The sequence below is a fragment of the Oryctolagus cuniculus genome, chromosome 5, assembly GCF_964237555.1.
Source record: "Oryctolagus cuniculus chromosome 5, mOryCun1.1, whole genome shotgun sequence".
NCBI lineage: Eukaryota > Metazoa > Chordata > Mammalia > Lagomorpha > Leporidae > Oryctolagus > Oryctolagus cuniculus.
Genome location: NC_091436.1, coordinates 139,063,872 through 139,091,081, shown reverse-complemented (window position 1 = coordinate 139,091,081; position 27,210 = coordinate 139,063,872). Strand labels below are relative to the sequence as shown.

General features: G+C 53.7%; 1 protein-coding gene and 2 non-coding genes across 5 annotated transcripts; all 3 read right to left on the bottom strand.

Moving 5' to 3' along the window:
• Positions 1–14,724: 14,724 nt before the first annotated feature.
• Positions 14,725–26,395, bottom strand: DDX39B (DExD-box helicase 39B). 3 transcript variants are annotated; one of them, XM_070074250.1, is made up of 12 exons: positions 25,919–26,248; positions 25,590–25,828; positions 24,088–24,405; positions 23,169–23,296; positions 22,479–22,571; positions 21,293–21,476; positions 20,212–20,330; positions 17,784–17,915; positions 15,854–15,963; positions 15,611–15,755; positions 15,342–15,489; positions 14,725–14,933 (listed from the first exon to the last, which is right to left on the bottom strand). In XM_070074250.1, exons 3-12 carry the CDS (start codon positions 24,296–24,298, stop codon positions 14,917–14,919), a joined length of 1,287 nt encoding a protein of 428 aa, XP_069930351.1. In that variant the 5' UTR covers positions 24,299–24,405; positions 25,590–25,828; positions 25,919–26,248; the 3' UTR covers positions 14,725–14,916. The 3 variants fall into 3 exon arrangements, 2 of the variants coding, with proteins under 2 accessions (XP_069930351.1, XP_051710928.1); XR_007923016.2 differs by lacking the exon at positions 25,919–26,248 and having other exon boundaries at positions 15,685–15,755; positions 25,590–25,728; XM_051854968.2 differs by lacking the exon at positions 25,590–25,828 and having other exon boundaries at positions 25,919–26,395.
• LOC127493344 (small nucleolar RNA SNORD83) lies at positions 21,168–21,241 on the bottom strand. The gene has a single exon (XR_007923399.1). It is a non-coding gene; the product is annotated as a small nucleolar RNA SNORD83 (small nucleolar RNA).
• On the bottom strand, positions 24,818–24,895 carry LOC127493343 (small nucleolar RNA SNORD83). Its single transcript, XR_007923398.1, has one exon. It is a non-coding gene; the product is annotated as a small nucleolar RNA SNORD83 (small nucleolar RNA).
• Positions 26,396–27,210: the final 815 nt, after the last annotated feature.

The window sequence follows — 27,210 nt, the reverse complement described above, 5'->3', positions numbered from 1 at the left end:
CCCTTCCCCCAGTTCATCAATCAAACGCTAGCGCTAGCATAGGTCCCGCTGGGAAGGGGTTCACAGAGGTAACTAAGGTGCGAAGTCAATCATCTGAAGCTGGCGGGTGATGCTGGAATGTCCTAACTGGGGGAGGGGGGCCCTTACAGCATTGGGCTCTTCCGTGGGAGGGATTTCTCCCCTGTGGGCTTTGAACATGGAGGGGCTGTGCTCCCAGAAATGCTGGTGGCCCCTAGGGGTTCTCAACAGTCCCCCCCCCCCCGCCCTGCGTGCATACACGCACCTGTACCCTGACAGCTGGAGACGGGACCCCCGTTCTCCAAGTGCAAGGCACGGAAATCTGCCCATGGCTCAGGCAGAGTTCGGAGGAGGTCTCCACCCCCAAGACGGCAGCACAGCTCTGGGGAACCCTGCACCCAGAGCACGTACGTGCACAGCAGCCTGGAATTTGACCCAGGACCAGCAAACAAACAAGAGGCGTTGTCCCAGGCTACACAGTGTGTGGTGACCTGTTATGCAGTGACAGGAAGCTGGTGACACCCAGGCTGAGGTGTGCACCAGGTACCAGGTACCCCAGCTGAACGTTGCCATGTACCACCGGAGTGAGTTCAGGAACTGGTGTGCAATGCTTGGGCCCCTGCACCCAGGTGGAGACCCAGAGAGCTCCAGGCTCCTGGCTTTGGCCTGGCGCAGTCTTGGCAGTTGCAGCCATTTTGAGAGCGAAGCAACAGATGGGAAGATTTCTCTCTCTCTCTCTCTCTCTCTCTCTCTCTGTAATAAAAAGATCAGGTGTGCCTTCCCTACCCATAAAAAAAAAGAAGAAAGATCAGGTTGATGAAAGTCTGAGTGGAGCAGTGTGACACGCAGTGACTCGGATTATAAACTATTCGGGGAAACACGGTGGCACTCTCACTAAGATCAGGGATTTGTTCCAGTCCATGTCGGAGGCAGCTGGCCAGAAAGATTTGCCGATTTTGCCGGAGCACTGCTCTGAAATGTGAAAGACTCGGGTTTTTTTTAATGATTTCCTTTTTTGTCAATTCTTTTTCTGTTCCTTTATTGTCACGTGCATGGTTTGGTAAAAGAAGTCATCGTCATCACCTGTTTATATTGTTTGAAAGTTGGAATAAAACAATGTGGTGCCATTTTGAAAATAAACAAACAGGTAGATAAATAAATATTATTTATAGGATAATGTTTAGGGCCGGTGCTGTGGTGTAGTGGGTAAAGCCACTGCCTGCAACACCGGCATTGCATAGGGATGTCGGTTCAAGTACCCGTTGCTCCACTTCCAACCCAGCTTCCTGCTAATGCACCAGAAAAAAACAGTGGAAGATGACCCAAGTGCTTGGGCCCTGCACCCACATGGGAGACATGGGAAGAAGTTTGTGCCTCCTGGCTTTGGCCTGGCCCAGCCCTGGCCATTGCAGCCATTTGGGGAGTGAACCAGCAAATGAAAAATCTCTCTCTCTTTCTCTCCCTCCATTCCTCCCTCCCTCCCTCCCTCTGTAATTCTGACTTTAAATAAATAAATATTTTTTAAAAAACATAGAACACTATTTAAACCTGCAAATCCCACTGCTTTAAAATTCTTCCATTCCACTTCTTTTTCTCACCTCCTGCCTCTGCCCCTTTTCTGTCTCCCTCATCCCTCAGCCTCTCCCCTCTCCCTTAGCCCTCACCACCCTCTCACCCCGAGTTGTGCCATGCCCAGCCTCCTCTCTCCGCAGTGGTCAGTCATCCTGCGAATGTGAGTCTGGTTGTCTCAGCTCCTCATTTAAAATCCTCGGGGTTGGGCATTCAGCGAGAGGTTAAGACACCTGCATCCCGCAGCAGAGGGCCTGGGTTCGAGCCCCAGCTCTGGCCCTGACTCCAGCTTCCTGCTAATGCAAGCCCTGGACGCAGTGTTGACAGCTCCAGTAGTTGGGTCCCTGCCAACTCCCTCCTGGGAGAGCGGAGTTGCAATCCCAGCTCCCACCTTCGGCTTCAGCCTGGTCTAGCCCCAGCAGGGAGTGCTCCCTCTTCCTCTCTCTCCCTCTTTGTTCCTTCAAATAGATAAAGAAAATTAAATAAAAACACCTAATGGTTCCGTCTCACGCTCAAGAAACCTCTAGAATGTAAGACGGACAAGTACAAAGGCTTAGGGCTGTTCTGGTCAAAGTTGTAACCCCAGCATACAGAGCCATACCTGCTGCATAGGAGGCACCAATTAATATTTGTGAAATGGGTGGAATCTGATTGTATTAAAATGGAACTGCTTCACACCAAAATTGTGAAGTGAAAAACACAAAAAAAGTTAGGAAAAGGTTTTGTTTCACTCAGTGAGTGTGCACACCAGTTCCTGAACTCACTCCGGTGGTACATGGCAACGTTCAGCTGGGGTACCTGGTACCTGGTGCACACCTCAGCCTGGGTGTCACCAGCTTCCTGTCACTGCATAACAGGTCACCACACACTGTGTAGCCTGGGACAACGCCTCTTGTTTGTTTGCTGGTCCTGGGTCAAATTCCAGGCTGCTGTGCACGTACGTGCTCTGGGTGCAGGGTTCCCCAGAGCTGTGCTGCCGTCTTGGGGGTGGAGACCTCCTCCGAACTCTGCCTGAGCCATGGGCAGAATTCTGTGCCTTGCACTTGGAGAACGGGGGTCCCGTCTCCAGCTGCCAGGGTACAGGTGCGTGTATGCGCGCAGGGCGGGGGGGGGGGGACTGTTGAGAACCCCTAGGGGCCACCAGCATTTCTGGGAGCACAGCCCCTCCATGTTCAAAGCCCACAGGGGAGAAATCCCTCCCACGGAAGAGCCCAATGCTGTAAGGGCCCCCCTCCCCCAGTTAGGACATTCCAGCATCACCCGCCAGCTTCACACTTCATCACTTCGCACCTTAGTTACCTCTGTGAACCCCTTCCCAGCGGGACCTATGCTAGCGCTAGCGTTTGATTGATGAACTGGGGGAAGGGGAACAGCCCTGTGGTGTTTATTGGGGAGGGCGGCAGAGACTCTGCCAAGCAGGGCTTCGTTCTTCTTTGTGTGTTTAATTGGGATGTGATTGTAAATTGAAGTTCAGTCCAGGAGATTGTTGTGAATGGTAACGATACACATGTGTGTCCAGTCTGCTATACATGGAAATTCTCTTTATTTTCACTTTCTTCTATTTTTTTAAGATTTAATATATTTATTCAAAAGAGTTACAGAGAGAGAGAAGGAGAGGCAGAGAGAGTCTTCCATCTGCTGGTTCATTCCCCAGATGCTGCGTCGATCCAAAGCCAGGAGCCAGGAGCTTGTTCCAGGTCTCCCACGTGGGTGCAGGGCCCAAGGACTTGGGCCATCTCCCACTGCTTTCCCAGGCCATAGCAGAGAGCTGGATCGGAAGGGGATGCCGGCACTGCAGGCGGCAGCTTTACTCGCTATGCCACAGCGCTGGACCCCGCCCAGAGAAGGGCAGTGCGGGACCAGCTCTCCAAGAGGACCTGAGGACCATGCCAGGCAGGGAGCTGGCCCCGGGAGCTGTGTCCTCACTAGGGAGCACCATACTGGGGTCCCCCGAGGGGAGGACCCCACGGGGGTCTGGGGGCTGGGCTGAGTCACACAGCCACTGGCCGCACCAGGTAAACTCATCTTGCAGATGAGAGGGAATGTCAGCATCACGTGGTTTTGAAAAGCTCCCTTCGGGACACTGCCTCCGTGCCCGGGGACCCCAGGCGCCCAGGACCTCTGCAGAGATGAGCAAGGCTCCAGAGCCTCACAGCTCCTTCCGCAAAGGCTGTGAGCGCTGCAAGGGCGCTGAAAAGCAGCAGGGAACGGGAGGAAGCGGTTCTACTGCTCAGTAGTGACCAGGGGCTGGAGGAGGCGTGTCAGGGGGCGGTGGAAACCTCCAGGACACACAAGGGCGGCTGCGCGCTCCTCTCCTACAGCCTCTGCCGCAGCGGGCCCCCGGTTCAGTCCAGGACTGCTCAGAAGCGGGCTAGTTCTGCAGTGATGCCGGGCCCGGGGCTGCCGTCTCTACCCGACACCGCACACGCCCCTTCCGGGAAGTTAAGTCAAGCGCCGAGAGCGGCGCGGCAGCGCCCCCGTGTGGCCACAGGGCTGAGCACAGAAGCCCCCTATCGCCGCTCCTGCTCAGCCAGCACCCTACTGCCCGCATCAGGAAAGGCTCCGCGCATAAAGGGTGCCCCAGCCCGGTCAACAGCTTCAGAATCGGGACTGTCTGGCACAATGCACAGTGCCGTCGCTGTTCACTGTCCACTGAGTGGCTCGGGACAGAGCCAGGTGTTCAGACTGTAACAGTGGGTTCCCGGGGCCAGGGAACATACCGGGTGCCCTCAGCCTCCTGGGATTGGACCCTGGACTCCCAAGTTCCTATCACTTGTTCCTGCTGCTGCTTCTGTTGCTGGAGACTCCTCCACTGGGACTCAAGTCAGGTTGCCCACCACCTCTGATCTTAGGAGCTCTCCAGTCGCAGCCCCAAACCTCATGTCTTCCCCAGTGACTAATGCAGAACTTTGGGGGGTCCATAGCCAGGGAAGAGACCCCCAGGCCCTACACACAGCAGCTGAGCCACACTGTTAGCTGGGCAGCAGCCACATATGACCCTGAAATACAGACGACCCCTCCCAAGGCCCAGGAGACGTGGGAGTAGTTGGTGGCCGGGGGCTGCCAGGCTGAGGTGCTGGTGTGGTGAGATCATGACTGGGGTGGTGCTGAGCACCATGCTTGTCGGGGGCTTAGGAAACTGACACCATGGTGGGTACCAGATACACACGCGTCATGGGAGTGTCCAGTTGTGGACAGAGCTGTGTCCCCCAAAGTCCATGTGGGTAAAATGTACCCCCAGTGTGACTGTTTGGATATGGGATCTGAGGGCAACAAGTAGGGTTGGATGAGGTCATAAGTGTGGGGAGCAATCCGGACTAGACTGTTACTCGAATTAAGACTTATTCTATGCATCTGCTCTCCCACAATATGGCGCTGGGAGAGAAGTAAACAGCTTCCGCACAGCTGCCTCCAGTTCAACTAATAAACTGTAGGACCTGCTCCTGATTGGAGAGCAGCGTACTCGGCGTGTGGGCAGCCGAGTTGGGATTGGCGGAGGAGGACTATAAAGGAGGAGAGAAACGGCATGCACCGGGAACATCTAAGGGGAACACCTGTGCAGCCCCCGAGAAAAGCCGGCCGGCGGTGTGCCGCTCCCCTGCGGAAGTGGGGGATGTGGCCAGGGGGAACTGCCCTTCCACGGAGGTGGAGGGGATAGTAGCCAACCCGGGAAGAACCAGCAGCAAACCCAGGGAGGGCCGAGCAGACGAAAGAACAGCGCAGGGTCCTGTGTCGTTACTCCACGAAGAGGGGGAGCGACATAATGGTGCCGTGACTCGGATAGGAAACCTAGCTCGGATAGGAAACCTAGGACAGATAGCAAACTTAGGAGGGAAGAAATGGGAAGAATTGGGAAAATATCGGAGAGAGAGACTAGCAAACAGCCTAGGGAAAAGCCGGACGAAAAAGGTGCCGGAAGAAGCTATTGAAAGCCTAGGCATAGACTCAGATACGGACTACGGGGGGAAGCTGGGAGAAATCTCTAAGGTCGAAAGCGAAAGTGAAAGCTAGAACAAACAGACTCGGATGCGGACTGTGGGGAGAGGCCAGGAGAAATGAGGGAGGAATATTGTTGGAAGAAAGCTTAGGGAAACATACCGGGTAGAGAAAAATGTTAGGGAAATTGAAGCCGTGGGGGGCAGGCCAAGGCGGACACGAAAGCCACTTTGGGGTTCTCAAGTTAGCCCGGGAATAGGGGGCGAAAAGTTGAAACCAGAAGCTGAGACGTAAGCCAGATTGGGATCCGTCTGATTAGCCCGGGGAGCAAAGGACAGGAAGCCAAACCGTGGGGCGGAGACGTACGCTGGGTTGAATTCGCCAGGCTAGCCCGGGGAACTTAGATTGAATGCTAGTGGCGGACACGTGAGCTACGCTGTGTTACTCGTGGAAGCCGCCGCGTGCAGAGAGAGCACGGGGCTTGAATAGATAGGGAACGGGCTGGCGTAGGCCATGGTTCAGACGCGAAAGGGTTAAGCGTGGAGACCGTGGAGCGCACGAAGCCAAGCCGCGCAAAGCCGAGCCGCGCAGATGAGGCGCGGGCTGAAGCGGCGCAGAGCCGGGAACCCGCCGGCAGGGCGAGGCGCCGGAAAGCCGCAGGGATAAGAGAAACAGAAGTTTTAGAAGTAAAGTGAGAAAAATAGGAATGCTGGAAGATAGAAGTAAAATGGGAGAAATAGGAATGCCCGGAGATAGAGAAATAGAGAAATAAAAAGGCCTCCCTACAACACTGCAATGTGAGAGCTTGGATTCGGTCTGCCTAATCAAGTGAGGCGATGAGCACCTGCGGGCAGCTAGCAGCTTACGCGCCGCAGGTCACCGAAGACAGGCGCGTATCAACGCCAAAAATAAAAAGAAAGGGGGATCTGTGGGGAGCAATCCGGACTAGACTGTTACTCGAATTAAGACTTATTCTATGCATCTGCTCTCCCACAATATGGCGCTGGGAGAGAAGTAAACAGCTTCCGCACAGCTGCCTCCAGTTCAACTAATAAACTGTAGGACCTGCTCCTGATTGGAGAGCAGCGTACTCGGCGTGTGGGCAGCCGAGTTGGGATTGGCGGAGGAGGACTATAAAGGAGGAGAGAAACGGCATGCACCGGGAACATCTAAGGGGAACACCTGTGCAGCCCCCGTGCAGCCCCCGAGAAAAGCCGGCCGGCGGTGTGCCGCTCCCCTGCGGAAGTGGGGGATGTGGCCAGGGGGAACTGCCCTTCCACGGAGGTGGAGGGGATAGTAGCCAACCCGGGAAGAACCAGCAGCAAACCCGGGGAGGGCCGAGCAGACGAAAGAACAGCGCAGGGTCCTGTGTCGTTCCTCCACGAAGAGGGGGAGCGACAATAAGGGTGGAAGAGAGGCCCGAGATCTCTCTCTCTCTCTCTCTCTCTCTCTCTCTGCACACACAGAAGGAGAACACGGTGAGAGCAGCCATCCACAAGCCGGAAGAGAGGTCTAACCGGGGGCCGAACTTCCTGGCCCCTTGATCCTGGACTGAATGTGTGCATCCCCCACAAATCCCTATCTTGGAGTTCCAACGCCCAACACCACGGTGTCAGGAGCCAAGGCTTTTAGGGGTGTTGAGGCTCAGCTGAAGCTGCAGGGGTGGTCCCCATAATGGAGTAAGGTCTTCCTAAGAAGAGGAGGAGCCGGGGGGCTGGTGTCGTGGCACAGCAGGACATGCCACCACTTGCCAGGTGAACTTCAGTATCACAACGCTGGTTCCAGACCCGGCTGCTCTGCTTCTGATCCAGCTCCCTGCCAATGCGCCTGGGAAGGCAGTAGCAGCAGATGGACCAAGTGCTTGGGCCTCTGCCACCTACATGGGTGACCCAGATGGAGCTCCACGCCCTTGACTTCAGACTGGCCCAGCCTCAGCCATTGTGGCCATTTGGGGAGTGAACAGTACATGGGAGATTGATCTCTCTGTAACTCTTCCTTGAAAATAAAGTTATCGCTTTTTAAAGAAAAATAAAGAGGAGGAGGAAGAGATGGACTCCCCTCTGTGTGTACCAAGGGAGGCCCCAGCGGGGAGGCAGGGCCTCTGAAGCCAGGACGAGCCCTCACCAGGAAGCGAATCTGCCGGCTCCCTGGGCCCGGACCTCCAGCCCCAGGAACTGTGGGAACCAAGTCCGGCTGTGAAAGCCCTGGTCTGTGCTGTTCCAGCAGCCCACGCTGACGGATGCAACCCCCCAAAACCCAGCTCCAACAAGCTCCCCCATTTCAAGATCAGACCCAGCTGCAAAAGAATTCTGGCCAGAGAATTTATTCACCCATTTAGCAAACATTTACGAGTGCCCTGTGCCAGGCATGGTCGTGTTTAATCACAACACACAAGACACCTGTGCCCTCGATGCTGGCAACCAGGCAGGAAGAACAGACAGCAGAGAAAGACAGGGGAACAGGGGAACATTCTTACAGGGTGCTCCTGTTACCTACTGCTGGGTAGCAGCCAGTCCCCAAACACAACACCTGTTTGACCATCTCTCATCTGTGGGTTGACCCGGCCCATTGAGGCAGATCGCAGCCCTTGACCTTGGGGGTGCTGCTTTCCCACTATCCCCTGCACATCCCTGGCTGAACCAGGCCCCTCCTGCAGAGGTCAGGCCATAAATCCCACCCAACCAACGTGCTCTTAATACTCAGAAACAATAAAAGGCAAACTAACACCGTAACGTAAGACCAGGTCCCCTGGCTTCCGTGTGATTTCCTCCTGCCTTCATTTCCATACGTGACACGCACACCTGACCACTAAAGTGAGGTCCACCCAAAGCCAATGCCTGTGGTCCTCACAGGTTAACAGAGCCAAAATTCATAAGCCCCGTTCTATTCAAGGCTTAGGAATGCCGACTGGAAGGTAGAAGGGGTTAATCCATTTGGGACTCGCCATTTAAGGCAGCCACTTGGTGCTTGAAAGGGCCAGTGTTCAGGAAGGGTTGTTAGTGTATCATTTAGGTCGTCTTGTAGAAGTCTCTCTTGTTGTTGGTTTTTTACTAAATAGGTGCCCTTTTTTTTAAAGATTTATTTATTATTTATTTATTTGAAAGGCAGGGTTACAGAGAGGCAGAGAGAGGTCTTTCCTCTGCTGGTTCACTCCCCAAATGGCCACAATGGCTGGAGCCGAGCCAATCCAAAGCCAGGAGCCAGGAGCTTCTTCCAAGTCTCCCACGTGGATGCAAGGACCCAATCACTTGGGCCATCTTCCACTGCTTTCTCAAGTACATTAGCAGAGAGCTGGATCGGAAGTGGAGCAGCTGGGACTCAAACCAGTGCCCATATGGGATGCCGGCACTGCAGGCAGCGGCTTTAGCTGCTACGCCATAGCATATTACAATTCAAATGAGTTGGGGCCAGCACTATGGTGTAGCAGGTGAAGTCGCCATCTGCAGTGCCGGCATCCTATATGGCCGCCAGTTCTAGTGCCGGCTGCTCCACTTCCAACCCAGCTCTCTGCTATGGCCTGGGAAAGCAATGGAAGATGGCCCAAGCCCTTGGGTCCTTGCACCCATGTGAGAGACCTGGGAAGAAGCTCCTGGCTCCTGGCTCCTGGCTTCGGATCAGTTCAGCTCTGGTCATTGTAGCCATCTGGGGAGTGAACCAGCGGATGGAAGACCTCTCTCTGCCTCTGCCTCTGCCTCTCTGTAATTCTGCCTTTCAAATAAGTAAGTAAATTAAAAAAAAAAAAAAAATTCCGATGGGCCATTTGCCAGCTCTATGTGGGCCTGGCGTGTACCCTCATGATGATGAGACCCTCATGGAACCCAGCTCAGATGGCAAGGAACCACAGAACTGTGTCCTGGGACTTGGCACTGGGCTGGAAAAACCCAATGCTGGGCAGGCCCTAGGCCAACGCCAGCGGATGAAACTTCCAGATCTGTGCTGGTGACAGATGGCGCCACAGGGCCCAGGTTGGGCAGACGTATGTGCCAGCCAGCATCGGCTGAGGCTGCTTGCAGGGGCCTTGGCTGTGAGGACGCCTCAACAACAGGAACCCACAGCGGCACAGGCTTTGGCCCAACCCCCATGGGGCCCTGGCCTCAGCAGGCTGTGGGTCCAGGTGACAGCACTGTGGCGCTGCTGGCCACAGGCCCAGGCCAGCCCCAGGAAGAGGCTTATAGGGATAGACTACCTCTTTTTTAGACACCTCCCCTGTTCATTCTGAACAACACACCACTTAGAGTTTGGGCACAAAGCTGAGCTACAAGCATTCTCCAGAAATCAAACAGAAACAACGCATCAACAGCGGCCTTGCAGCAAAACCCAGCTTAGGGCACCACCTAGTGGTGGAATAGGGGAAGTGGCCACAGGCTCAGAAAATCAGCAGAGAGCTCAGAGTATATAGCACCTAGGAAAATAAGTAACTCTTTAGTGCGCAGGCACAGCACAGCAACAAGTACCAAGAACTTCCAGGGAACCACGACCTCACCAAGGGGCAAAATAAGGTGCCAGCAGCCAGTCACCTAGAAACTGCAGCTTCCAAATGCACAGAAGAAATGGCTGTCTCAAGGAGATTCGATAAACCTCAGAACAGAGAGGAGCTGGCGGTGGACTAAGCCACCGCCTGAGACACCGGCATCTCGCATCAGAGTCCTGGCTGCTCTGCTTCCAATCCAGTTCCCTCCTAATGCACCTGGGAAGGCAGGGGAAAGCAGCCCAAATTACTTGGGCTCCTGCCACCTCTGTGGGACACCAGGATGGAGCTCCTAGTTTGACATCAGCCTGGCCCAGCCCCATCCATTGTGGCCATCTGGGGATTAAACCAACAAGTGGGAAATCTCTCTGCCACTCTGCCTTTCAAATAAAGAAAAGTAGATCTTTTTTTAAAAAGGAACACAGAGGGGCCGGCGCTATGGCTTAGTAGGTTAAGCCGTTGCCTGCGGCGCTGGCATCCCATGTGGGCACCGGTGTGAGTCCCAGTTGCTCCAGTTCCGATCCACTGCTCTCTGCTAATGGCCTGGGAAAGCAGTGGAGGATGGCCCAAGTGGAGGATGAGCATTTGGGGAGTGAACCAGCAAATGGAAAACTTCTGTCTTACCATCTTCTCTCTCTCTCTCTCTCTGTAACTCTGCCTCTCAAGTAAATAAATAGATCTCTTAAAAAAAAAAAAAGGAACACAGAGAAACAACTTAATATTCTAATGAGGGACTTGAGAGATGATGTAATTAAAAAATCAAACAGAAGTAGTAGGTGCTGGACCTACTGTTAACAGTGTGGAATACCCACATCCCATATCTTTTTGAAAGGCAGAGCCACAGAGAGGCAGAGGCAGAGAGAGCATGAGAGAGAATCAATCTCCCATCCGCTGGTTCAGTCCCCAGATGGCCACAACAGCTGGAGTTGCACCCGTCTGAAGCTCGGAGCTTCCTCCAGGTCTCCCACGAGAGTGCATCTTCTACTGCTTCCCCAGGCCACAGCAGAGAGCTGGATAGAAAGTGGAGCAGCCGGGACTTGAACCAGCATCCATATGGGATGCCAGCCCTGCAGGTGGTGGATTTACCCGCTACACCACAGCGCTGGCCCTGACATCTGTATCAGAACGCCAGGGTTCAAGCCCTGGCTCCACTTTCAATTCCTGCTTCCTGTTGATGTGCACCCTGGGAGGTAGTAGCAATGGCTCCAATGGCTGGGTTCCTGCCACCCACATGAGACCTGTGCCCCGGGGTGGGAGGGTGGCACAGCACCTGAGTCGCCACTGGGGATGCCACATCCTGTACGGGAGCCCCAGCTCCTTCACTTCTGATCCAGTTCCCCCTGATGCACACGCTGAGAAGCAGCAGGTGATGCCTAGAGTTCTTAGGTCCCTGCCTCCCACGTGGGGGACCTGGATTGAGTTCCAGGCTCCTGGCTTCAGCCTGCCCTAGCCCTGGCTGTGGTGGGCATTTGGGGAGTGAACCAATAGATCAAAGATCTCCTCTTTCTCTGCCTTTCAAATAAAAATTTTTTAAAAATATACCGTGTGGGAGCCCATGCTGTGGTGTAGTGGGTAAAGCTGCCGCCTGCAGTGCCAGCATCCCATATGGGCACCGTTTCAAGTTCCAGAGGCTTCACTTCCGATCCAGCTCTCTGCTATGGCCTGGGAAAGCAGTAGAAGATGGCCCAAGTCCTTGGGCCCCTGAGCCCTCAAGGGAGACCTGGAAGAAGCTCCTGGCTTTGGCTTGGCACAGCTCTGGCCATTGCAGCCATCTGGGGGGAGGGGGGGGTGAACCAGCAGGTGAAAGACCTCTCTTTCTCTCTGCCTCTACCTCTCTGTAGCTCTGCCTTTCAAATAAATCTTTAAAAATTAAATAAAATTCAAAAAATTAAATTAAATAGCCTGTGCCCAGTAAAGCTATCCTGTAGGTGTGAGGGAGAGATATGATGACATTCTGAGACAAACGTGAGCCATGGATGACCTTATCTCGAGGGACACAGGACAGCCACTCTCCCCACCCAGAGGGGTTTCAGCCCCCAGCTCTGTGACCCACTGACCTCTACAGAGCTCTCCCTACGCGGCCCCTGGAGCCCTCGATGCAGAGAGCACGCTGGTTGGCAGTCGCCTGCCGTCTGCCATCCTGCCTTCTGCAGCGGCTTTTTCTGCCTCTCCCCAGCTGATTCATACGGAGGTCTTCTATTTCCTTCTCAGCACCTCGGCCTCCAGCCACAGCAGGACATCGCTTCAGAACACGCGGCAGGAAGCCCAGCAAGTCTACACACTGCTCAAACCCCAGGTGTGAGGCCAGGACTCTACTCCATACAGGTGTGGAGGGTGGGCTCACTAGCTCAACAAAGCCTGATACGGGGGCCGGCGCCGTGGCTCATTTGGTTACTCCTCTGCGGCACCGGCATCCCATATGAGCACCAGATACTAGTCCCAGTTGCTCCTCTTCCAGCCCAGCTCTCCGCTGTGGCCTGAGAGGGCAATAGAGGATGGCCCAAGTGCTTGGGGCCCTGCGCCCGCATGGGAGACCTGGCTCCTGGCTTCGGATCGGCGCAGTGTGCCGGCTGTAGCAGCCATTTGGGGAGTGAACCAACAGAATGAGGACCTTTCTGTCTCACTGTCCAACTCTGCCTGTAAAAAAAAAAAAAAAAGCCTGACACGGGCACTAGTGGCATTGTGTTTTCCTAAAGTCTTACTTATTTGAAAGATAAAGAATCTGAAAGATAGAGAATCTTCCATTCACCGGTTCACTCCCCCAAACATCTGCAATGGCCAGGGCTGGACCAGGCTGAAGCCAGGAGCCAGGAGTTTCTTCTGGGTCTCCTACATGGGTACAGGGACCCAAGCACTTGGGCCATCTTCCACTGCTTTCCCAGGTGCATTAGCAGGGAGCTAGATAGGAAGTGGAACAGCTGGGACTCTAACCGGTGCACATATGGGATGCCGGCGGCTTAACCCACTACACTGCCACAGTGCTGACCGCACACTAGTGTCATTGTGTCAGGAGCCACAGCTGCAAGTGACACTAAGGAGCCCAGGGAAGGCAAGTCCCTACAGCAGGCAATGCAAAACAGGAGGGGAGGGGATGGGAGGGGAGGGAAAGAAGTCATCCTGGGCCAGCAAAGGGGTAAAGGGACAATCAGTACTCAAGCCAGGTAAACCCACACACAATTCCCCCAGGCTCTTCTGCCCGCCATCTGTGGCGCCTTGAGCACACCTGTCCCAGGGCGGGCCCCACAGGTACCGCCCAGGGTGAGTGCTGAGTGCCAGCGTCCCCATCTGCAAATCGACTCTGCAGATCTGAGAGGCGTGTGAGAAGACACTGAAGCCTGGGCACCAGTGCTTTGACCACTGCAGGAGCATGCTTCACTCAGGAAAAAGGCCGATCCTGGTCTCCATCTGGGGCCAGGCAGGGAGGGGAGCGGGGGCAGCAGAGGGGCAGGGGTGGGCACTGAAGTGAGGTGAAGCCCGGAGGGAATCTGTTCCTGGCGGCTACTGGGCAGCTCAGACTGCCCCACCTGTCACAGTCCTTCCTCTGCCCTGCCTTCGCCACCTCCTGCTCTTCTAGTCCCTGGCATCCCAGGGCTGGGGGGTGGTGTGCACATGCTCCCAGAATCCCAAGGCAAACAGAAGAACAGAGCAGCTCCACAGGCAGTGGGATGATGACGTCATCACCCAGGATGAGTAGCACAAGGGGTGGGGCTGGAGGGCATGAAAGGGGACTTGGACCCAGGCGGGGAATTGCCCTTAACCCCATCCCACACCACCCCCACCCTACAGCTCACTATCCCTGCCCACCACACCCAACCAGACCTCAGGGCTCCCACCCTCCACAAAGTCCTCATCAACAGTTCATTGTTTCAGAATCACTGCCCCCCCCCCCCCCCGCCAGTCTCAAACAGGAAGCTGCCTCAGCATCCCAGCAGATGGCTTTAAGCTGAGAGGGTACAGCAGGTGAAGCCACGGCCTGCACACCGTCAGTCACAGTGGAGTCAGTGAATCCCAGCTTCCGACCAACATGCCCGAGCAGGCAGCAGCAGTACTTGCGGCCCTACCCCCATGTGGGAGACCGGGGTGGAGCTCCTGCCTTGGGCCTGGTTGTCGTATCCATTTGTGAACCAGCAGATAGATGGTCGATCTGCCTTTCAAGTATACACTTGAAAGGAGCCAGGAGCTTCTTCCAGGTCTCCCATGCGGGTGCAGGGGCCCAGAGAGTTGGTGGAATTCCTAACTTCCTGATGCTGAACCACAGCTTCCAAGGCCTCAACCTCCCCACCCTGCTAATGCTGCTTCCCTCTACTTCCCCTTCACCCAGGGACCCCAGCCCCACCGCACAGCTGAGCTGGCCCAAGTTCAGCTACAACATACAAGGGGCGCGAAGGGGCCCAGGAACTCAAGACCCAAAAGCCACAGGAACCAATCAGGAGACACAGAGAAAGCCCGGAGAAGACATGTGAGCTTCCACCTGTTCCTCATCAACTTTCCAACAATGGACACACCACCCGCCACCCCCTTCCATGTTATCAAGTAAATGCAAGAGACCTCCACAGGCAGCCAAGACAGCCATGACCTCCCAGCCTGCTGGGTCCCATTCCAGCCCCCACCACCCCCGCCCCGGCCCTGCCCAATGACAGTCTGCACACAAATTCGCTGACTCGTGCCCTACAATCTCACTTCAATTCCAATAAAGGCAGGCAGCACTTACAGATAACAAAGACACATTTCTCTTTCATTTTGAGTTTTGTTAAAAAAAAAATTCTGACAAATCAGGAGTTGAGGTTTCGGAGTGGTGGTGATGCAAAAGAGGGACGCCTCGGGGGAGGGGGCTGTGAGGGGCAGGCAGCAGTAGTGTCTCCTTCACCCCCACGCCTGGGATCCTCTCCAGAAGACACGATCGTGCTCCCAAACGGGCGATTCCTCTACCGTGTCTGCTCAACTGCGGAGAAAGCACAGCAGTCAGAACGGGGCAGAGGCGAGGCAGGAAGGACACGCATGCGAGGGTGCTTAGTTTAAGGTTTATGAAGAATGGAACTAAATAAAAGGCAATTTTGTTTTGGTGCAAAACGTTTTGACACCCATGCATTTCCCAGGAACTTTCTGAAGACCCCTGTGCACATGCAGGTTATCTGTTGTAGCATGAATTTTAAGCGAAGGTAGAGAAAAATAATTTGAAGGCAGAAGACTGCACAGAGGTCAACACAATGACCTAAACCCAACAGGGCATCAGAGACAGGCAGGAAGAACCGTCAGGGGCTCACTTCCTGTACAGCACGGGATTTAAGGAAGTTCTTTAGGGATGAGGACCTGAAGAGCGGGGGGAGAGCCGTCTAACAGCGCTACTCACTATAGGAGGAGATGTCGATCTCATCAGGCAGTTCACTAATGTTGACCTCAAAGCGGTCCTGCACATCATTGAGGATCTTGGCATCATTCTCATCTGACACAAAGGTGATGGCCAAACCCTTGGTGCCAAACCGGCCCGCTCTGGCCACCTGAAAGGAGACAAAAGAGCAGGTCTGGAGGATCCATAAAATGGGAAACCTCCATGGGGAGAGGGAGCCGTGAGGCGGCGCCCTGAGGGCGGACGGCAGTGGCATGTGCTGCGGGGCTTACCCGATGCAGGTAGGTGTCAGAATCCTCAGGCATGTCATAGTTAAAGGCTATGTTCACCCGCTCAATGTCCATACCTCGACCAAACAGGTTGGTAGCCACAAGAATTCGTCGTTGAAAATCTTTAAACTGCTGATACCGAGAAAGCCTTTGTGAGGAAGGAAATTAGACAGGTGTTGAGACTCCCTCCTCGCAGCGGCTCCTTTTCCTGCGAGGACATAAAAGGCCTCCCCACCCGCAGCTCACCTTTCCTCCTGGGGCATCCCTCGGTGGATGGCAATAGCTGGGAAGTTCTGCTCCACGAGGAGCTGGGCCAGAGCAATGCAGCGCTGCACAGACTTCACAAAGATCACCACCTGCGGGCGCGGGGCGGGCAGGGTGGGGTGTGGCCCACGGTGGGAAAGGTCATGCGTGAGTCTTCGGTAATTTCCCTCTCCCTGTAACTCCCTACCACATCATCGCCCGGGCAGACAGCCTGAGAGGGCAGCGAAGTCACTAAGGTGAGGATCCCAAGTCATTAAAACTAGGGTCTAGGGAGCTCATGACATTCCTACTCATCACAGCACTGAAGCCAAGGGGCCTGTTCTAACTCCAGGGAGATTTTAGTGCAAACAGACCTCAGAGACATCATGAAGAAATGTTTCTCCTCAATACAAGAAACAGACTTAAGAACCCTAAATGCAGGGCCACCGCTGTGGCTTAGGTTAGACCTCCACCTGCAGCGCCAGCATCCCATTTGGGTGCCAGTTTGTATCCCAGCTGCTCTTCTTCCAATCCAGCTCTCTGACTATGGCCTGAAAGCAGTGGAAGATGGCCCAAGTGTTTGGGTCCCTGACCCATGTGGGAGACCTGGAAGAAGCTCTTAGCTTCGGATGGGCTCAGCTCTGGCCATTGTAGGTTAATCAGAGGATGGAAGACTTCTCTCCTTCTCTTAGTCTACCTCTCAAACAAATAAATCTTAAAAAAAAAAAACTAAATGCCCAAGTTCATTTTACTTAAGGGTTCCATTTATCATCAATGCCAGGAATCAAACAGAAACACACCCCTTTCCTCATGCTCAGCCCCTAAAAATCAAATGTCTTCTCTCATTTAAAAGAACTTCTCTGGGGCCAGGACTGTGGCTTAGTGGGCTATGCCTCTGCCTGTAGCCCCAGCAATCCTTATGGGCACCAGTTCCAGTCCAGGCTGTTCCATTTAAAATCCAGCTCTCTGCTTTGGCCTCAGAAAGCAGTAGACAATGGCCCAAGTACTTGAGCCCCTGCACCCACGTAGGAGACCTGGAAGAAGCTCCTGGCTTCAGATCAGTCCAGTTCTGGCCATTGCAGCTATTTGGGAAGTGAACCAGTGGATGGAAGACCTTTCTCTGTTTCTACCTCAGAAATGAATAAATCTTAAAAAAAATTCACTCAAAAACTTTCAGTGGGGCTCACGATGTGGTCTAGCAAGTAAAGCCACTGCCTACAGTGCCAGCATCCCATATGGACCCTGGTTCGAATCCTGGCTGTTCCACTTCCGATCCAGCTCTCTGCTATGGCCTGGGAAAGCAGAAGATGGCCCAGGTCCTTGGGCCCCTGCACCCACACGGGAGACCCTAAGGAAGTTCCTGGCTCCTAACTTTAGATCAGCCCAGTTCCAGCAGTTGCAGACAACTGGGGAGTGAACCAGCGGATGGAAGAGCTCTCTCTGCCTCTCCTTCTATGTAACTCTTGACTTTCAAATAAATCAATAAATCTTAAAAAAAAAAAAAGAAAAAAAATTTTCGGGGCCAGTACTATGGCTTAGCAGGTGGAGCCGCCGCCTGCAGTGCCAGCATCCCATATGGACACCAGTTCAAGTTTCAGCTGCCCCACTTCCGATCCAGCCCTCTGCTATAGCCTAGGAAAGCAGTAGAAGATGGCCTGAGTCCTTGGGCCCCTGCACCCGCATGGGAGACCCAGAAGCAGCTCCTGGCTTCAGATCGGCACAGCTCCAGCCATTGCAGCCAACTGGGCTTGAACCAGTGGATGGAAGACCTCTCTCAAAGTCTTTCAAATAAATAAATCTTTAAAAGTACATTTTCTCCACCTCTCCCCACTTTGATGGTTTCCTCAATAAAAATATACCTAATACCCAGGCTTCTGCTACAGCTGGAGATGTAGCCAACGCTCATCCTCCTACTGGTCTTCGAACAACTGACCTGGTTGAACTCAAGGACATCCAGAAGGTCAAAGAGCTTCCGGTTCTTCTCGTTGTCCTTCAGTTTCACGTAGTACTGCTGCAACCCATGCAGCGTCAACTTCGTCTCATCATCCACGAAGATCTCCATAGGCTGGGGGGGGAGGAAGGGGTAGGGAACGGGAGGAGGGCAGAGTGGGGGGGTTAAACCTGGGGGGGTGGAGGAAGCTGCTCTCCAATACACCCCATGGGGGGATGGGGAGAAGAGAAGATTGAAAACCCCACCACACCCCCCCAAAAATACCCATTTTACTGTGGTCTAAAACGTCAGACCCATTTCCTTCCTGTCAGTGGAGTTCTTTTTAAGACTGCCCAACTGAGAACTGGCATGGGAACCTGTGCTTGCAAAGGGAGCAGGACCAACAAAACCACCCAATGGCAAGATGCCACGACCTCCAACGGAGGTGGTGGGGAAAACAAACAGGAGAGGAGTCGCAACACACTGCAAACATCTGGGAAAGAATGGGCAACGGCGACTCAAGGTCAGTGACTCCTTCAGAGCTGGCTTTAGAACAAAGGGGAGGACAAGGACTGCTCCTCCTAAGTTTTCTCTCCACTAGGAAACTGTTACGCACATTAGGAAAGTGGATGTCTTCAAGATCAAACAATGCAAGGGACAGAATCAAAATGCCATTTAAGGAGAAGCAAAATCACTCCAGAGGAGTACAACTTGCCTCATCTCACAAGGGCACAGTTTCAGATTAAACTGGCCTCTGAACTAAGAGTCAAATCCCCTACAGGCTTACATGGAAGGCATCAGTAAGTGGTGCTAGAAAAACAAATTCAGAGCAGTAGGTATGCGTTTATCTCTAACATTTTTTTAGAAATTAAATCAACCCTTGGGGCCGGTGCTGTGGCACAGTGGGTTATTGCCCTGGCCTGAAGCGTCGACATCCCCTATGGGCGCCAGTTCTAGTCCCGGCTGCTCCACTTCCGATCCTGCTCTCTGCTATGGCCTGGGATAGCAGCAGAAGATGGCCAAGTCCTTGGGCCCCTGCACCCACGTGAGAGACCTGGAAGAATCCCCTGGCTCCGGTTCAGCACAGCTCCAGCCGTTGCGGCCATCTGGGGAGTGAACCAGCGGATGGAAGACCTCTGTCTCTACCTCTCTCTTCAACTCTTTCAAATAAATAAAATAAATCATAAAAAAAAAAATCCTTGAAGTGGAGGAGAGTAGCATTAAAGATGGAAACTGACACTAGTACAAAGCCCAACTTTCCAAACTTCATCCTACTTCAGGGAGGAACCCAGGGACCAAGATGGGAAAGAGTCACTGCATTCCATGGGGAAAAAACACCAGCACAATCTCAGAAGGCAGGCTAACAAGGCACAAAGGGATCTTCCATGGCCTCCTTCCAATCTGATACTAGCCCCAAGGACAGCTCCAGTTATCCCACGGGAAGGAGCACACAGGGAGGGGAGGAACCCACTCCACTGCTTATACAATGGCCTCTGCCAGCCCCAGGCCCTGACACCCGCCGGGTTACATCCAAGTGGAGCTATCCACTTTACCTTTTCCCATATCCCTCTACTCTGAGCATTTAAAAAAAAAATTGTTTTAAAGAAAAAAAATCCACCACCCCCATTCAGGACACCCTTCCCCAAACACATGTGGGGAAAAGAGGGCACAGCACGCGTTGGATTCAGGAAAAAAACCGGGAACGGAAAAAGAGGCTGGTTTGGTCCTCAGCTTCCTGGTGAGGTTTCCCCGCGGCCTCCGCTGCCGCCATCCACCGCTGGGTGCCGTCCGCATTCCCTCGTCGCGCCACGGTGCTTCTCTGCTGCCGGCTCGCGTCAACCGAGGTTCCGACGGGTGCAAGGAGGTATGGGCAGGAAGGAGTAGGGGATCGGGGACTGAGGTGCCAAAGGCCCCCACCCCTGGAGGTGGGGAGGGGGCGGGTTCATTTGTGCTGTTTGCTCTTCTTCTGTCGAGCCCTGCCATCTGTCTGTCCCTCTCTCTTGCTCTCCTGCCACCGGGAGGTATGTGTTTTGGTGAGCAGAAGGCTCCAGCTGTATGCTCGATGCCACTTTGAGGGTGCGTGGCTGTAAGGGGTATGTAGATGACGGTGGGCGGTAGGGCAGAAAACACTGCCCTCCCCCAAAGGGGAGAAGAGGTTAAAAAAAATGCTGTTGATTTTTTAAAAGCAGTCGAACACTACCCGCTCTCACGTTAACCCGACCAAGTCTTCCGGAGTTTCCCTGGCACCCGCGCAGACCCTAACGCTAGCTGTCTCTGCCTCGCTGTGTCTCTTCAAGGAGCCATCACTCCCAGACGGGCACGAGCCCCCTTCTTGACGTCTGAAGGACAAGGGGGTCTGGAGGAGGAGGGCACGGAGGGGGAGGAGGCAGCGGGCGGGGAGTGGAGGAAGAGAAGGTAGAAGGGTATTTACATCTTGCATGAACTTGCGGCAGACGGGACGGATCTCTTTGCTCAAGGTAGCACTGAACATCATGACCTGCTTCTCGTGGGGGGTCATGCGAAAAATTTCCTGGACATCCCGACGCATGTCTGCAGTGAAGGAAAAACGAGAGGAGAAAACAGCACCGTGAAAACCAGAGCAGAGGGCCTGCCGGCTGAGGTCGAGACTGGAAGCAGGTAAGCGAGCGACTCACTCCACGGAAAAGTGCCCCAGTTCTCTCTAGTTCTCCGAGCACCGTCAAACCAGACCCACAGCAATCACAAGGGAAAAAGCAGCGAGCTTGAAATAAACGATTCCCAGCTCTGTCTCAATCAACCCCAAAGCCCCAAGTAAACAGGGATGAAGCAGCCCACCACGTGGTCTCAAAAGGACAAGGCCTTCGCAAAATGCTCCCAACTCCTCATTCTCTAAGCCCCAGCCTCTGCAGACTCCAAATATTAAGCAGTTACGACATTCGAGATGTCAAGTCTACTCCACGCCGCCATCACTGCCCGGAGCCACCTGACAGCTGGCCATCTTAAACAGCCATCAAGATCCATCACAAGAACTTCCCTAGACTATGTCCACCCCCCTCACCCACTCACCCACATTCAGTTCTTACTGAAATTTTCCTTCAACAACCCCACTCAGCCCGCTAGAACAGCACACCATACAAACTCCCACTCTCCATTATCCTAGAATTTAGGCCTAGCAATCTACTCAGCCATAATCCTAACCGCAGGTGTTATGCTACAGAGGCCAGAGTAGACCATCTCCTTGTTGAGTACCTCCCACTACAACACCCACTGTTAAAAAAAAAGAGGAGCTGTAGTGGTGACGTATTATCAGACTCCTAGTCTCAAAGAACATCTGTCATAGAAAGCACACGATATCCACCTCGCTAACGGTCAACAAAGGCGCTAACAAAGGCAGTCCAGGGAACCCAGAGCCATCAGTCATGGGTGATAGATAGAGTCGTCCTTGCACTGAGTGCTCCTGTAGCAAACAAGCATCATTTGGCTCTGAAGGGCGGGGCCCTGGACCGCCAGCCAGTCCCAGCACTGCCACTCACCGAGCTGTTCAAGCATCTTGTCGCATTCATCCAAGATAAAGTGTTTAATGTGTTTGAGGTTGAGGCTCTTGTTCCGAGCCAGGGCTAGGATGCGGCCAGGAGTCCCCACGACAATATGCGGGCAGTTCTTCTTCAGCACCTCTTCATCCTTCTTGATAGACAGACCACCAAAAAACACGGCGACCTGCCAAACCAGGGACAGAGCGTGACAATGAAGGAAGGATTCCAATCTGCCCAGAGTCCCCATTCACTCAAGTTGCTCCAAACCACGTCGTAGAACATTTCAGAACTTTATCTTTGGACCTGGGGCTCGCGTTGTGGTATAGCAGGTTAAAGCCACCACCTGCAACACCAGCATCCCACGTGGGCAACGGTTCAAGTCCCAGCTGCTCCACTTCCAGTCCAGCTCCCTGCTAATGTGCCTGGGAAAGCAGCAGAAAATGGCCCAAGTGCTTGGGCCCTGCTACCCATATGGGAAACTCGGATGAAATTCCTGGCTCCAGCCTGGCCCAGATCCTTTGGGGAGTGAACCAGCAAACGAAAGCTCTCCCCTCCTCGCTCTAAGTAACTCTGCCTTTCAAATAAATACATCTATATAAAACAAACAAAAAAGATACACCATTCCTGTAGAGCCTCCAGCTTCCTCTTGCTACACTCTCCAAAATTCTCAAAGCACAGTGAAGTGAACGGGTATAAGTACTAGTAAGGAAAGCACGGTGGCAGCTAGGCACGTGGTACAGTGGTTAAGCCATCACATGGGACATCCGCATCCCATATACGGAGTCCCTGGTTGAAAATCTGTATGCATATACACACAAGTGCCTTTCAAATAAAAACAGAAACTTCAAAAAGAGGATGGCCATGTGGTACACAGCATCCAGAGCGTGATCGTGAGTTCTGCTACCCAACAGGTGTATTTACACTGCATTAAGCCAAGCCAAACTAAGGCTTCTACAAAAATAAAATGCAACAAAGCATCTCTTGAATTATAATGTATATGCAATGAGCCCTATGATTTAATAAGATCTCCTGTACACTGGAAGCCTGAGGGACTTAGCATCACTTACACATATGCCGAGATTCTCACATAAGCTGTAATACACACTGCTGAGCTAAACTTTAAGGTCCCCAAAGCCCACCCCCACCCACACCCCCATTCACTCTGTCCGTCTCCACGCTTGCTTACCTTGACATTGGGCATGTACTTAGAGAAGCGCTCATACTCCTTGCTAATCTGAAAAGCCAGCTCTCTAGTGTGACACATCACCAGCACAGACACCTGGGAGGAGAGAGGGTTACATGAAAACATACAGTGTATATGCCTCTTTGTTGCCCTCTTGGAGAGTAAGAAATACAGAAGCACACCTGGAGACCACAAATAACTTAGGTTCTGAGATTTCAATGATCAGCCCCAAGCTTACTACCACACCCCCACACTGTCAAGGGTGACAGTCTCCATCTTCTGTGGGATAGCGGATAAAGCCACTGCCTGCCAGCGTCCCATGAGCACCAGTTAGAGACCCAGCTGCTCCACTTCTAATCCAGCTCCCTGCTAGTATGTGCCTGGGAAAGCAGCAAAGAATGGCCCAAGTGCTTGGGTCCATGCTACCCACATGGGAGATCAGGAAGAAACTCCTGGCTTCAGCCCTGGCTGTTGTTGCAGCCGTTTAGGGAGTGAACCAGCAGATGGAAGATCTTTGTCTCTTCCTCTCTTTCAAATGAATAAATAAATAAATAAATAATATATAATAATAATAATAATAATAATAAAGTTGGGGGGGACCCAGGCTATGAAAGCACAACACAGCTGGGACAGAAACACCCTCCCACGTATGCCTAACCAAAGCACCTTCCCCAGCACGCTCCCCAAATATACCTGCCCAGTAACTGGCTCCAGCTGCTGCAGTGTGGCCAGCACAAACACCGCGGTCTTCCCCATGCCGGACTTGGCCTGGCACAGGACATCCATTCCAAGGATAGCCTGAGGGATGCACTCGTGCTGGACTGGAAACAGGAAACAACGAAAGATAAATCAACTTCGACCTCTACATAACTCCACCTTTCCCCATGCCAAACCCAGTTCTCACACTCAACTCAGAAAATTTACCTGGTTTTGGTCAATTCCCAGCCTCTGCTTCCTCAGTTACATCTATCCTGACACCAGAGCCCTGCTAGTTCCTTCTACTCTAGCCTCCCCCAGGTTTTGGCCTCCACACTCTGATTAAGAACCTTCCTGCACTAGCACCAGCTCACTCTCAGCGCTCCTGGTTCCGTCCTTATTGTCCTTCATCTGTAACAGCCTGTGGCCCCTGAACGCCAGTCACAGGCCATTTCTCTTACTTTAGGCTGCCAGGCTTCGGGTTATAAAACCCAGCAACCTTGAATAAAATACGGGACTTGGCACCAGACCCAGAAGTCAGCCATCTTTAGACCAAAAAGGTTTCCAGAGATCAGTGTTGGCCTGACCCAACAGAGAATAACTAATGGTGCAATCAGCAATCAGGCTCTTTCTGGAAATTTAACATTAGAGCTCAAAATGACAAAGTTAACAACAAGCAAGGAAAAGGAGACACGTCACAGGAAGGAACAGCAGGCCTCCAGGCCACTTCTGGACCACCAGCACCTCCAGGCCGTCACCACAGAGCAGACTGTGTAAACCCCTAACTTGTTAAAATCGCTTCTGGTAATTCCCTATTTGTACTAAACATAAACCCTTACTGCCCGAAGAACCCGACTACATCTTTGTCTCATTCTCACGGGGCCTAGTAAGAACTCTACGTCCAGCCAAAATTTACCTTCTGATGGATGCTCAAAGCCACAATCAACAATGGCGCGGAGCAACTCTGGCTTGAGCAGGAAGTCCCGGAAGCCAGAGCTGTGGATGGAGACGTAGGAGCCCTTGACGTCCTTCTTGGCAGGGGCCTCAGCCCCATCTCCCCCAGCTGCTGTCTCCACCTCATCCTCCTCGTAGTCCAAGAGCTCGTTGTCCACGTCGTTCTCTGCCATCACTGGGCCAGCGGGGGGAGGCGGGGAGGGGTCTCAGGATCGACTCTTGCAGAATGGGGGGAAGCAAGCGGGAAGCGGGCGGGCAAAGACAGTTTCTGGAGGAAGAGCTAGGAAAAGAAGAGAGAGCCGATGTATCAGTCACAGGCAGGGCCTTCGCCACCCTTTTTGAGCCCCACACTTTCCTCCTGTCCCTATGATGCCTTTTATCTGGGAAAAAATTCCAGTACAGAACTAGAAACACATATGTAAATATGAAAAGCAAATGCAAGAGAGGAAACGGGAAAAGTGCTCAAGGGACGTGGCTGGGACGCAGGTTCCCACCAAGCCTTAGGAGCAAGGTAGCAGAAATCCAGTTAGCTGTTGAGGGGCAGGACAAGTTCCAAGTTCCTGCTGTGTAAGCAACAGCAGCGAAGACAAAAGGATACCGGGAAGGTGATGGGACTAAGGCGACTGGGAGCCAGGTGCTGAAAAGCCCTCAAGGCCAAACCTAGGGCTGTGCCTACTGACTCCTCCCACGGCAGCCATCAGTCCAGGGTGATAGATTAAGGTCATCAGCGCGCCAAGCGCTCACGCCTCAAAACGAAAACATCATGTGGCTGCGAGACACGACCCCCAGCTCGCCGGCCTCCCAGCCCTCAGCACCCTGCCTCCGCGCTCAGGGATCCTGTGTAATTAACGGGGGGAGGGGATTCGCGCGCGCACACGCGCTCCGTCTCCGGACCCCACAATGGGTAAGGGGGAAGCAGAACCGAGAGCAGGAGGTCTCCCCTAACAGCATTTTTACCAAGAGGTACCGCGTCCCTGAGGCGCTACCCCCTGGGGAGACATACAACGACGCCACCCGGAGACACCGGGAAAGCGCTCCCAACAAGGGCCCAACTGGGCCAGTAAACGGGCGGCTCCTCCTCCTCCTGGTCCCACACGGCGGGCAAGAGGCCCCGAGAGACGCGACGGTGGGCAGAGCCACGCCCTTCGCAAACGTCCAGAAGCCGCCGCCGCCGCGCGTCGGCGCTGGACCCTCAGGCTGGCGGGGGACCCCCACGCGGAGCCCGCAGCAAAGGGAACACAATGGCGCCGGAGCCACCATCTTGGATTGGGCCTCCCTTGTCTCCTCGTCTTCCCCCGCCCAAGCTCTTTGCCCTCGAAAAGGTTCAAAGCAGTGTAACTAACAACTCCATCATGCCCCGGCGACCAGACCAACGCCCACGGAAGGCGTATCAGGAGCCTAAGCGGCAGGACAACCAGAAAGAAACGCAGATGGAGGCGGATGGTAATGAAGGCCGAAGCTTACCTGAGCAGGGTGAGCGCGTATGGCGGCGGCAACAGCAACGAAGGAGGGAATCTGCCTTCACTTCCGGTTCCCGGCTTCCCTCCACTCCGGCCTCCCGCCTTCCCGCCCGCCAAGGCGCAGGCGCGAGGAGACCGGAAGCAGGGCCTTCCGCGGGTCTGCAGTTCCGCGCGCTGCGGGCTTGGCTGTGGGAAATGCCTGTCTGCCGCGGTGTTCTTCCTGGGCCTCTTCTAACTCCCCGGCTGCTGCCAGCCACACATGACAGAAAGAAAACAGCCCTCTCTGACCGCTGTCCGCTCTCCTCGTGTCGCACCCCTGCCCACGCCCCTCACCTCTTCGTTCAGGACTTGGCCGTGCAGGTCTTCTCTCCGGGCACGCCTCTGCGGGAACGAGCGCGGCGAGGCGGGGCGGCGGCCGCGGGTTCCCACGGGGTCCTCGGCGCTGTAGTCAAGGTGACCTGCGGGCGTCTGGGCTTTAGGCTGGGGCTCGGGGCGCCGGGTCCGAGGCCGGGGGAGTGAGCCGTGCACGGAGGGATGGCGACGGCGTTTGCCCGGAGTAGCGTTGGCCGAGGTAGCCAAGGCCCCGGAGCTGGTGAGCGAGGGCTCTCAGATTCCTCCCCAGCTGTTAATGAGGGTTATATAGCCTTGCATAAAGGTTAATCCAGGGGGCCGGCGCTGCGGCGTAGTAAGCTAATCCTCCGCCTGTGGCGCCGCCCTCCCAAATGCGCGCCGATTGGAGCCCAGGCTGCTCCACTTCCGATCCAGCTCTCTGCTGTGGCCTGGGAAAGCAGTGGAAGATGGCCCAGGTCCTTGGGCCCCTGCACCCGCGTGGGAGACCGGGAAGAAGCTCCTGGCTTTGGATCAGCCCAGCTCGGGCCGTTACAGCCATTTGGGGAGTGAACCAGCCGATGGAAGACCTTTCTCTCTGTCTCTCTCTCTTTCTCTCTTTCTTTCTACCTCTCAAGTAGCCGATGGAAGACCTTTCTCTCTGTCTCTCTCTTTCTCTCTTTCTTTCTTTCTTTCTACCTCTCAAGTAAATAAATAAAATTTTTATTTATTTCCCTCCCTCCAAAGAAAGCTTTTATTTAAGGAATACAAACTTCATGCATTTCAGAAGTACAACCTTAGGAATATAATGATTCTCCCCACCATACTCGCCCTCCCACCCCTCCTCCTCCTCCCTGTCCCATTCTCCACTAAGATCCATTTTCAACTAACTGTACACAGAAGACCAACTCTAAGTAAAGAGTTCAACAATTTGCATGAAAAACTATTCCTCAGCAGTCCAGATAAGGGCTGTTCAAAGTCACTAAATCTTGAAGTCAATTTCACTTTTGTTTTAGAAACTTGATTAACTTTAAAGAAGCACCCAAGAATGATACATCTTTTTTGAGCACTTAGAGATAATTATAATGCAACTCTTTAAGGACAGAGGTCCTGCATGGGAACAGTACACGGTGACTCTTGTTAATTTAACGGTTAACACTCTTCTGTATGATGTCAGTGATCACCCGAGGCTCTTGACAAGAGCTGCCTAGGCTATGGAAGCCTTTCAGATCCACAGACCCCGTCAGTATTTACACAGGGCCATAAGCAAAGTGGAAGTTCTCCCTTCAGAGAAAATA